The sequence below is a fragment of the Sorex araneus genome, chromosome 6 (genome assembly GCF_027595985.1).
Source record: "Sorex araneus isolate mSorAra2 chromosome 6, mSorAra2.pri, whole genome shotgun sequence".
Lineage (NCBI taxonomy): Eukaryota > Metazoa > Chordata > Mammalia > Eulipotyphla > Soricidae > Sorex > Sorex araneus.
Window position 1 is genome coordinate 9,746,426 of NC_073307.1, and position 13,110 is coordinate 9,759,535.

General features: G+C 34.6%; 1 protein-coding gene across 1 annotated transcript in view; it reads right to left on the reverse strand.

Annotated features, from left to right (window-relative positions):
- The window catches only part of NDST4 (N-deacetylase and N-sulfotransferase 4), a 260,857-nt gene that overhangs the window by 220,537 nt on the left and 27,210 nt on the right, over window positions 1-13,110 (reverse strand). Inside the window, exon 2 of the mRNA XM_004612720.2 lies at window positions 6,418-7,633. Within this exon, the coding sequence (XP_004612777.2) occupies window positions 6,418-7,395 (978 nt within the window). The 5' untranslated portion in view covers window positions 7,396-7,633. The remainder of the gene's footprint in view (window positions 1-6,417; window positions 7,634-13,110) is intronic.

Below are 13,110 nucleotides of genomic sequence, written 5' to 3' on the forward strand. Positions count from 1 at the left end.
TCAAGAAGGCATTTTTCTCATGAGATTTGCTAGTGATCTGTCAAACTATCAGGGATGCAAATGGCTCCTTTTCTGTGAAATTCCCCGACTTACTAGAAACACAACTGTTGCCCTTCTTTGTTCCCATTGCCCACAATAATTTGATCTTGGCATCTATTGCCTTCTGTCTTGTACACAGTTAGCCGCTAATGGTGGGTATGTCCTCTATGGCTAAAATAAAGAACATAAATCAAGAACTGAATGTTTTACATATATATGCTGACTTCATCATAAAGAATGTTATAGAAAGCCCTCAAATGAGAAGCAAATGATTTGGACACTTACTAAAATTAAATGAAATTAATACATAAAATATATAAATGCAATTTTTTTTGTTTAAATGAGCAGTATGTAAGGGGCACTAGTGTAAATCTTTTGTTTCTGTGTACATACTGATGCATCATAATTTTTTTTAAATTTTGGGACATACACGGTGTTGGAGTTTGGGGGATCATATGTAGGGCTGGAGACTGAACATGGTCAGACATGTGCAAAGGCGAGTGCTTGCCCCACTGTGCTATCTCTCCAGCCCCTATCTGCTGACTTTTTAAAAATTACTAACATTTAGTGGGACAGGGAAAGCTCAATAATCTGAGCATGGGCCTTGCTTGCATGAAGACTAGTTTTCATCCATGCATGTTCCCCTGAGCATGGTCAGGACTACAAGGTGTGGGGCCAAACAAACAAACAAACAAACTTTGACATTTGACCAAGTCAAGTGTCTGGTTTGGAACGGAATTCTGAGGTCTTTACAGTAAAATTCTCCAGAGATGAAGAAAAGCTCTGATTAGCTCTATCTTCTGGCTATCTGCTCCCAAGAGTGTCTGAAGTTGTCTGAGGTCATGACTGATTTTGCACAATACTATATATATATATATATATATATATATATGCAGCTTCTTTTTATTCAGCCAAACCTAACAATGACCACATAAATGTCGTAATGGCTGGTAAATCACTATAACTCCGTTCCATAGAAAATGAATTATTCTTTTAATACACATTCGAGAGGGCCTGCTTTACTTCTTCGACCAATTCAGCATTATTAAATCACACCTCTAATGCTTGCATCAAGACACCTAAAAATTCGGTGAGTTTCTAAACACCACCATAGCAAGTTGAAGGTCACTGTTTGCAGATGGCAGCTTGACTCCTGTACTAAGTTACTTTTCTGCTGGCTTCCTGCCTCCCAAGAGTCGTACATGTCCTGAATGCCAAACCCTGTGGACAAATATTGTCAAACCCTTCTACAAGTTGAACAACTGACTTCTGTGCTATTTTATTTTTCTCTCAAGAAGAAAATATCTACCCACAGACCTACAATCCAGGGACTAGGTACCTGTGAAATACCTTCCATGATAGTGGGCCCACCAGTATAAACCACTGCTTAACTCTGAGGTTCTAATTGCTGACTGAATACTGACTCACAAGCAAATGTTCAGATGAAGCTGGATTGACAGCTGCACAGGCTTGCTGATACCCTCCCACGTCCAGGTCTGTTCTGTGTTGCTGGAACTATTCTGGTCTCGAAACATCACATCCAAATTCCAATAACCTCATGCCAACTTGGGGTTTGGCTTCCATTTTGATAGTGACTTCGTTTGGCCTGAGCTATCCAGGAGTAGACGTACTTTTTGTTGTTGATTTGTCAAATATGACAGATCTATTTTCTATTTTAATCACAAGACAATGGAGAACAAATATATGTGTTACTGTCATAGCATCTCTTGTTGATATGCATAGCACCAATAATTTCCAATTTTCCTAAATGGTTTATTTTTAAAAAATCATGTGTTTTACTTTTTGTCCATTAACCTTTTTTATGTTTTTCTTTTATGATAGATTTCCTCTTCCTTTTCAGGGCAAACTAGCCCCTGTTGAATGCTGAGATAATACCTACTGAAGTTTGAAGTGGGATTTTCTATGAATATTTATAAAATAACAATAGCAGAAACTTTCTAAAGTATATTCATTGTATTATTTCCTTGTTTAAAAGGTTTTCAAGCATAGCTTTCAGAAGTGACCAAAGTACACTTTTTTGTATTCCTTAATATTCCATCAACTGCTTTCTCACTTCCTCCTTCTCTCCCTCCCTCCCTCCCTCCCTCTCTCCTTTCATCCCTTCCTTTATTCATTCCTTCCTTTTGGGCCACACTAGACAGTGCTCAGAGATTACTCCTGGGGGCTAGGGGCACCATATGGGAATTGAACCCAGGTGGCTGCATGCAAGCCAAATTCCCTATCAGCTATACTATCACGCCAGACTCTAAATGTTTCTTAATCTTTTGTAACTAACACTTTAAAAAAAAATCCAATATATTACATTACTAGCATTTTGTAACTTATATCTTTAAATCAATGGTTTTTAGTGCAGGGAGTAGTCAAAATAAGCATTGAAAACATCCAGTTTAATGATATATCTAATTTGCTTTTCCTGACTTGTCTTAATACAAATATACATATTTTTAAAAATTACTATGTGGGGAAGGGGATAAAACCAATTAACCCATTTCCACTTATTTTGGGCTTCAGATATACAACACAGATTAATTTTTCTAGTTTGTCTCATTTTCTAGTATGTTGTGTATATCAAAATGCACCTAACACCTATTTTGGAACAAAGTTTAAAACTACCCTTAAGTTATTCTTTCCTATGATAACAAACTAATTCTGCAGCAAATTTTGTTCCCAAGAAACACTAAAATAGAGTATAAAATTGTCAAATGTTTTCAAATAACATCTAAGCTTGGCACATAATTAGATATGTGGGAAAATCTGCCTCATCTCCTAATTCTGGAGTTAATTCATGTACACGAAGATGTGAATTAAAAGATTAGGTTGATGGTTACTTAGGGACTCAGTTAAAAGAGAAACTACTGGTAACTGGGGTCATTAGGTAATTGCAATCTCAGAAGGAGTGAAAATCTTATTTTGAAATATCGATATATTCTGGGAAAATATTTTTGTCCAATTATAGTAGTGGAGTAAAGAAATCAATGTAGACAAATACGGCATAGTTGAGGAATAGGTAGTAGAGTAGCCTCATTCATAGAAACAGTGAATAACATTTAGCAAAATAGACACTGAAAAGAAAAGTTGAACCACATTATACAGTCACATATTAAAACAAGAAGTGTGAATACTTAAGTATACAACAAATGTCTTAAATTTAAATAAATATCTTAAATATAGTTATATGTATATATAATTTAGAAAATACTCACATGTAATGAATGTCCTATAGCTTTCTCAGTAAGTGTAAAAATATAGAAACATGAATATTTATATTGCTACCCAGAGGGAAAATAATATGTCACAGTAGTTGTCAGAAACACAAAAATTATTGGTAGCATCAATAAATATTTTTCGTTTGGAAAAATTACATTTACCATGTCCATGTCTAACTTTGTAAAGTCACGTTGGGAAAGAAAATATGTCTTGGGGAATGATGAAAAAAATAAATCCTGTTAATTTTACCAAATTTCTGTGACTAAAACAAGTATTCAAACAGTACATTGTTTTTAATATATCAGCCTGGTAAGACTTTTTTTAAATTACAATTTTTATAATCAAAATTACTTTTAGCTTCCCTAAAATGCACTATTGGTTAAGTCCTATCACTTTTGGAATGATAATTACATACAAGTAACTAAATTTCATTGAAAACAAGTTGCTTTTAAAATCAGGAAAAAAACAAGTTCAAGTGTATAAGCCAACTAGAGACATATTGTACAGGAAGCACTTTGCCATGAGGACTAAAAAAATATCGTTTGAAACTTAGGCAATGTCTTTCTAATCTTAACCATCTAATTTGTTTCTAAAAATTTATAAATCAAAGGTAAGCTTTTCTTACATGTTGAATAAGGAAAAATTAATAATTATGTAAGTCGATAAATGTGTCTGAGATTAACTTTTTCCTTTCTTGGAAATGGACATATTAATTTATGTGAGTGCAGTTGGTTGGAAAGAGCATGATGGAATCAGATGAAGTCTGCATAGTTCTAAACGAAGCGGTATATCCATAGAGTAGGTACACAGAACCACCAAGGAGTAGGAAGAATATGGGCTTTAAAGTTCAGTTAAAAAACACGTTCTTTTTACTGCATCAAATGTGTGTCTTTTTAAAAATATGTTTATTCTTTGTCCGTAGGATACAAAATCTCTGGGTCAAAATAGGAAAACAGATCCAAGGGAACGATGAAAATAAGTTTTTGGCAATAGAAGACGAAGGCATTGTGGACACGGATATGTTTGGATTTATTGCTAAACAGTACAGATTTTTGGCTCCCAGTTCGTATGAGGTAGTTAAGGGAGAGTCCAATCAGGTCTAGATTTTTAAAAAAATCAAGTGAGTCACTTCAGTTTTCTCATTTTGTTCTATTAATGAGAATAACTCTACTCTCTCTTTTGGAATAATATTGAAAATATCATCACAAGGTAATACTCTTGATCTAGAGAACTGGGAAAGATTATGAGGGAGAATCAATTAGTCTTTATCTATCAGTGTATGCAACGATAATTAAATGGTCTATCATGAAAGCAGCATGAGGATGAAGGACATGGGAGTCTCCAGGACTTTTCTACCTATAATTTTTGGTTCTTTTCCCCCAAATTATGTTCACCCCAAAATAAAAATAAATAGCAAAGATTGCAACTAGAATTTTCTTACTCAGAAAATCCTACTTTTTCAAATTCACATTTAAATTAGTGTTTTATATGTAAGATTCAAATATTTACACATACACTCACACAGTAGTATCTATTTTCAAAGACACAAGCTTTCAGCTTCTCTACTTGTGACATGGCTCCTGTCTATGTTAAATTTTGGTATTTAGTATTTATAAATTTTGATATCCTATCATTCTGACTATGCCATTGGATAAACCAGTGATTGTTGAATAGTGCATGCTTTGTGGTGAATAACTATTTGCTTTTCTATCATGTCGAAGTTGAACTGCATAATTCAAGCAGGATTTATTTTTAACTACAAAACTCTTCTAGATTTTATATGGTTTATTACATAAAAATTAGGATACTTTCTTCTTTAGGCTTCCAGGATGATAAATTACTCCGAGAATTTTTTGAGGCATGTGACTACTTCTTAAACTTATGATTTTGAAATTAAGTTAAAAGACTTTATGTGAATTAAAAGAACTGTGAATACAGAAATAAAAGAAATGGCTATGAGATTTTTATGCCAAAGAAATCAAGAAAGGTCACACAGAACAATGCCCAAAAAGCATTATTTGTGACCAGTTATATGCTGCTTCTTTCTGTGGTTTTCTGAAAGCAGAGTTGAGCAGTTTACATGCAGGTTGAAGATTTTTCCTAAAAAGTAAATTTACTTTGCTTGTTTTAATCATACTTGTTATTATGCTCATAAGATCTTAGAATAGGGAAAAAGCAATTATTTTGAAGTGGTATCCAGGTTTTATCCTGCTTAATAGCAGAAATCCCAAAGAAGTGCCATGGTTTTAACAATCTGTATCTCCCTTAGGGGTATACTATTGTTTTCAAAAAGTATTTGTGCATAGAATAAATTTAGGCATATGGAGGACAAGAGAGAAATAAGTGAGAATACTGAGTCAAGATTAAAATAAAGGAGGGATATTCTCAGAATCACCTACCTAGCCGAGTATAATGTATTTTGTTTTTATATTAATTGATGTATTTTGCTTTTATATGAATAGTAATACAGTTGCATTTGTTATACATTCAGTTTTATCATTACCTAAAATTGTTACCAGTAATACTTATGTGTTATCCTAGACAATATAACAAACTAATAATAGTCACAGTGATGGAACTCTCCTGAGGTCAAATCCAACGCACATCCCCAAGAAAAATGCTGTAAAAATAAGACTAGACTAATCTGAGGCAACAGACTGGTAGTGGGCTTCTTTGAAATCTTGCATTCCACCACGATTGTTGAACTAAAGTTGATAAGTTAAATGAGTGCAGGAAAGATTTCTATGACTGGATTAGTCTCGTTGTTGAACACTGTAATGTGCTAGAATAAACAGAGCAGTTTCATTGAGGTTCTACTTGGGAAGGGAAAGACAGAAAATGATGCAGATTAAGTTCTGATATGCTCTTGGATATTTTTTGTCTTTCCTCTCTCTGTGGCATCTGAAGTGTGTGTGTGTGTGTGTGTTTGTGTGTATCTGTGTGTGTCTGTGTCTGTGTGTGCACACATGGGCACGTGCATGTTTATATATAATATTAAGGCTTAAGTCAAGATTTTTTCATTGCCATTTCATTTAAACCTACAGCGTCCGAAGCTTTTTGAATTACAGTAATACAAAATATTCAACACTGTTTTCTTCATGCCACAAAGTTAATAAAATAAAGATCGTATGATTTTAGAAGTATTCTTACCTTCACATCTTTGACATTCATTCGTGTTCCTTCCTTCCCAACAAAGATATCATCTATGTCCACAAGAATGTACCTGTCCAAGGTCAATGTCAACCTCTTCCCTGACAGGAAAGAGATGGCATCTATGAAGATGAGCTTGTGCAGCCAAAAGTTCAAGTTGTTGCCAAAAAGAACTCTCTGAATGCCATCGTGGAGCCCCAGGTCCTGAATCACTGTGGCATAAAGTGGTTTGTTGGACAAGGATGAAACAGATTTTTCTGTCTGTAATTCCGTTAAAAGCACTGGCTGGTAGGTTGAATGATTATACTGGAAAACAGTCCAGTCTTCCCCAAGAAGCGGGCCTCTCTCCACATTGGGGGCTTTGGTAATATGCAGCAGGGGGGACTGAGGGTTGACAAAACAGTCCTTTAGAGCTAGATTATTGAAAAGGTTCAATGGGAACCCTCTTAGTTGCGTACTTGGCAAGCTGTTCTCATTGGCTTTATGAAAACCAATTATACTAACACTGTATTCCACACAGTATTTTTCGAGTAGCTCTCTGTTCCATGAGTCCATGCCGACGTACTTGAGGACGTTTTCATAGATCACTAAGATGTATTTCCCTTTGCCATTATCTGTAAGAGGAGGGATGTCCCCCTTGCCAGGGGCAATAACCATGTGGTACGGAAATCGGCTGGACTCCAAGATAGCGATGATATCTTGACCGAGCTGAGAGTATTGGCTCTCCACGAAGAGGAGCACAGTAGGATCGGTTTTAGACGTATCGATAGGTCGCACTGTTTTCAGCTCCAGGGATCGATAGGGTAGAACTTTGATGTCAGCGCATTCTGCTTCTGCCGTGGTCTCAATAAGAGCCATTTCCTGTTTGAAGCCCGAGTAGAGGAAATAGGCGGAAATGACTATGCTCACCAGGCAGAAGGAAGCTAGGAGAACGATCAGTGTGCGAAAGCTTCTCCGAAGTTTCACGATAAGATTCATTTTTTAAAAAAATAAAGGCAGCCTCCGCAGCTCTTGCCTAGGTCCTCATGAATAAAAGATGAGATGGTGCAAATACCACTTCCCAAAAGTTCATGTAACCATGGCAAACCATGTAATATATCTGAAGGGATCACAAGCAAGTTAAAGCAGGGAAGGAGATGGATCCGGAGAACAAAATGGAAAGAGATATGGAATATGTCCAAGATCAGGGATTGTTGCAGAATCCTGGAAGCATCATCTGAAAAATAGGAGAAATATAGTGACCGGTGACTAAGAAAAAATAAAATCATTATTCATATATGTGTATATGTATGTGTGTGTGCTGACATAGCAGGAACGTTTATTAACAATGATATAATATGCTAATAAAATATTAATATCTTGATATTTAAAATATGTGTGCAGTGACTCAGAATATGGTGGAGTTTTTATTTTTGTCCTCAGAATACAGAACTGTCTGATGTTGCCAGAATAGCCATATATAAATATTTAGTGAGATCACTATTTAAAAGAGGTAAGAGACAAAGTTTCACAGTAGTGTTAATTATCATAAAAGTTGCTTCTGTCTGACTAGTTGACATTTGATTATATTATTATAGTTACATATAGAATAAACATTAAACGAGACTTGCAATTTTCAAAATGTCCTTAAACCTCTCTAGCCTTTTCCTAAGGTCCCATCTTTGATTAAAAAATTGATTTAGGCAACATGTAATCAGTCCTATTAAGCCTCATTCTTTTTTTTTCCCACAAGAGAAAAAACCTATTTACTTTAAAATTTTTACTACATTATTATTTGAGGTAATGGTTTACATTAGGGGTACCATTTACGATTCAGACACAAAAAGTTACTGTACCACCCCCGAACAGAAATCTATTTAATCCACTAATGTCAGGCTGTGTTTGGTATTTTAATAATCAAGTAATTCAGCAGTCTGAAGTGAATCTAAGTGCATGGCAAATTCTTTGTTAAACCTTTATCTATTGATATAAAAAAAACTGGAATGTTTTCTTTCCAATCTACAAAGAATGAGCTGTCACTTCTGTGTGTTAGAACAGCTCATTCTAATATGCAATAATAAAATGAAATTTTAAAACATATGGATCTAGAATCTCTCAACCAAAAGAATAAATAAAATTGAAATGTGACATTTATTAATATGAGTAAGTTCAGAGTTAGAAGTATGATATCTACACATTGCCACCACCGTGGTTATGTGCTAGAATGTTCTATGGTTAGTTACCAGCACCATGCTCTAACCTAACCTAACTGCCTACCCAGAGTGTATCCTTCCATTACCCTTTGCTAAGAAAAATTAGTCAGTGGATGAACGGAAATCAGGGCCCTATAAGACAGTGTAACAAAGATTTTGCCCTCGGTTCCATGCCTGAAACAAGAGATGATGGGTAATGTTATCAGAAGATCAAATGGCATCAGAAACTTGTGACTTTCAGTGCTACGCTCAAATGCTCTGGGAAGGTCAAAGGGCTAGAAATTGAGCTAGAGACGGATCCTGCCTAAGTGATGAAGCTAAATTCATAAATTAGGGGGTTCCTACAGCATGTAGGCTGGTGAAAACATCTCCCATTGGGGCAGGACTTGCCCCAATTCAAAGAGGAATCTCCCCCAACCTCCTCTATCTCTCTCTCTCCTCATCTTCATTCTCTGTATCCTTGATAATAAAATGGCCAGTGGGCGTTTACAGTGCTGTGCTCCTTTTGGCAAATAATAAAACATAATGTGGGAAGGTGTGGTCCTAGGAACCTCTGATTTGTAGACAAACTGAATGGGATTTCTGAGTAATCTGGGGATTTAGTACCTTCACTGGGTTTAGGAGGGGAATTTTACCCCTGCCTCATGGTATCTGCACTTCCTCAGGTGAGCATTAGAAGGATGCAGGATACCCAGCTAATGACACAAGTATTGTTTGCTGTTGTTAAGCAAAAACACAACAAAACAAGCACAGTCCTGATACCTGACGTCAGAGTGCAATATCACACACTGTAAGAAAGAGTAAAGTAGGATCACCTAGTGAGAAAAGTCTTTTTCCTACCCATCTCTAATGCCATCTTGCTTAAAGTGAAAAAGTTTTTAAGAGACAGGACAGAGGATAGAAGTAGGAATAACAATTTTAGATTCTTGAAAAGGTAAAATAAGAAAACTGAGATCATCTCTTAAAAGATACATGTGTTAAACAACTCATAGAAGATGTAGGATCTTCCTTTAAGAGTAATGAAGACATTAAAATATTACTTCAGAAGTCTAAACTACATTGGCATAGATTCATTCCTTTACATTTATGTTTATTCAAATACTGTGATTTACAAAGTCAATCATAATAGTTGTCTGAGGCATACAATATTCCAATAGTTGATAAAATATTTCCCATATGATTCATGAAAAGCAAAATTTGGCCAAATTATTGCAAATTTATTGGTCATCCCAATTTGAAAAATAGCTTCTTTTCAACTGATTCAGTTTATTTTTAGATTTTTATCCTGTGTTTTTGATAAATATTTCTCATTTTGAATATATGAGTATTTTGATTTAAAGTAAACTGACTTAAATATGTTTCCAACTCTGGTATAGAAAATACATTGCATTTCTACTCATTATGGTAATAATCATGTCTTTCTTGTTAATAATAAAACTTTAAAACATTTCCTTGCTAACATATTTTGGAGTCCACAACACAGGTAAAACCTATAGCAGTAGAATTTAGTGAAAGAGGAGAGAACAAGAAAATTTAAAGGGGGGAATCTGAATATGTCTAAAAAAGTGACAATTGCATTATCCCAAGAAAAAATTATTGGTTTTATGTTAGAAAACATTACTTATAGCTACTGACTAACTGTCTGCTAAAGATTTGAGCTAAAAATCTCAGTGGGTGTTAATTAAAATGACTGATAAGACATAGAGCAGTCATTATACATGAGTTGTCGATTATTGAAAATGTAAAAAATCAGTTCACAAGCTAGGAGGAAACATACTTGCTTAGGGCACCATGGTGAGTGTCATACTCAGTACCACGTGCTGAGAAGCCAGTCCTGTTCTTGAAGGTTTTTTGTGAACCTGGTTTCAAGGCTCTGAATCCCCTAAATTGTTGCCTTTCTCTGAAGCTTTATATTGTTCCTTCAAATCTAAATGATAATCTAGTTGGATAGAGTATCTGAGGATTTCATTTTGTTGAGTGTTTATGCTATATCCCTTCATTCTCTTCTGGCTTATCGAGTCTCATTTGGTAGAGATCTATTGTGGGTATAGTATGAGTGTATATAGATTTATGTTTTGGGGTTCAAAAGTAAGAATATTGTTGGGTTATGTTCGAAAGCAATATTCTTCAAGAGGGCATAGGTAATTCCAATGATTTAACCTAGATTAAAGATAATTATCAATTTCATAGAAATTTTAAATAAGGCCTTTTTTTGATTCAGAGTGGTTTCTGAAAATATCTATTATTAATTTAAAAGAATTGGCTGAGATCTGATAAGTTGGTCTCTTGCAACTCCTTCATAGCTTCCAGGCCAGAAAATATTATGATGATAGATTCTGTAACAACCATACCCACTTGCATAAATTGTTTTTTTTTAAATGAACCTGCAAAGTGATGAGCAATTGTTATATTTAAATAAAATCAAAGCCTTATGCTTAGTTTATGACTTTCCACAACATGCGCTTCCCTACCCTTATAAAAAACAGTTGATTATTGCCTAAGTTTTATATACTTTATATTTTCACGATTTCAGTGACATAATAGGAATTTATTTAGTCCCTGAAGTATGCGTTTTTATCAGTAGAAACTCCTAAAAGTGTCATTTCAAACATAATGATAACATTACTACCACCATATTATATTGTAACATAATATTATACTAGGTACATAGCTCTGAGCTATCAGCTATATTCACACTTCAAAAGATTATGAAGGAAACTCTGTGAATAGGGGAGGAAATGTCAGGCAATCTCTTTTATCACCTTTTACTGGAGATATATATATATAGTGCCTATTTACCATTTTCCTAGGTCTTGTTTTCTAAAGCAGGGAACAACACAATTTCTTTAAAAGAAAGAATCCATTTTTATTAAAATCAAACTGTATGCATGTATTTATCTTATTTATTCGGAAAACATGGTAACTTTTGAGTGGAAGGAAAATACTTAAAGGATATTTATTCTGCTTCATTGTGTAAGTTATCTAGAAATTGTAGCAGACATGCTATTCGTGACCAAGTAGACAGTTCAAGTAGTCATTCTGTAGAACTCTGCATTTATTTTATATTTAAGATTTCAACCTCAGAGTTGATCCTTACCATTAACAAAGTATTATCTTCAGTATTTGGATGCTACTGAATTAAACTAAACTCAGAAGCATTGGTTATTCTGTTTCTGCCTAAAGTGTTCTTAAAATCTAGACAAGTCCCTTCACACCTTGAGATGACTTTGGGGTAGATCTGAGCCATCTGTCTGATATTTGTGCTAGATTTAGGGATAATATTTCCAAGGGGGCATTTAGAATTGAACGAGAACTAGAAAAACTGTCTAAAATTCAGGTCAATTTTAGAGAGCTCCAAGTTGTGTCCCTTAGGTAGCATATAATAGCATTCATTCAGGATTAATTTAACAAATCTATTAACCTTCATTAAGTCTACAATTTCCCAAGTATCTCTGCAAATTCAACTGAACCCATATAATCACCATTAACAACAGCAGCAAAATAGTGAAGTTCTTTGTTTATTTCACAGCACTGTCCTGTCCTTTATTAATTACCCATTTTCTGTTCTTTCTTTCTTTCTTTTTTTTTTTTTGGTTTGTTTTTTGAGACACATCTGGTGGCACTCAAAGCCTTCTCCTGGCTCTACACTTAGGGATCACCACTGACGGGGATCAGGAGGGAACCATCTGGTGTTCTGGGATTAAACCCGGGTCAGCCATGTGCAAGGCATGCACTTTACCCACCTTACTATCACTCCCAACCCTATTCATTTTCTTCTCATCTCCAGAAAGTCTATTTTATTTTTCTCATTAGTTATTGATTTAAGTTCTGTACTAATGGATTTAATGTGATGTGTGTAGGCATTAACCGGTCAATTTAAGTAGCAATGTTTCCACTTCCTGTATGCATATTCTTTTCTGTCATCTCTGTTTGCAAACCAAAAAATATGAGCGAGAAAATATAATATCACCATACATGTCCTTGTTTAGATATAAACTTTTTTAGCTTTCTCAAAGCAGGTTCTTTTTATCTTAAGTTGTTTCATCTCTAAATGTGGTGTGAAAATATTAAAAACGGATATTTTGTTCCATTTTTGTCCAAAAAAGAAACTATTTTTTTTGCTAAATTAATCAATATTTCCTAATATTAAAGTGTAAAACTTTGAAAATTCTGTAAAACAATTAACAAGACTTCGCCAAAACAGCTCATATACTTCTTCCTATTACTTTCTCTGTATGTGAGTTTTTTTTATGTAGCTGTGATTATGCAACAAAGCACATTAGCTAGCATTTTAACTTAAAATAATGACATGAGTTATAATAAATGGGAAATTATTAATAAGACCTAACATGCACTGGTATTAATTGTTTACTGGTATTCTCCCAACTTGTTATAAAATTGAATAAATTTCTAGTCCTGGTAGGGCAATGAATGATCTAACTATCCAACCATCGACTTTATAAAGAAAATAGAAAGTCAGGGTTGAACAAGATGTGCATAA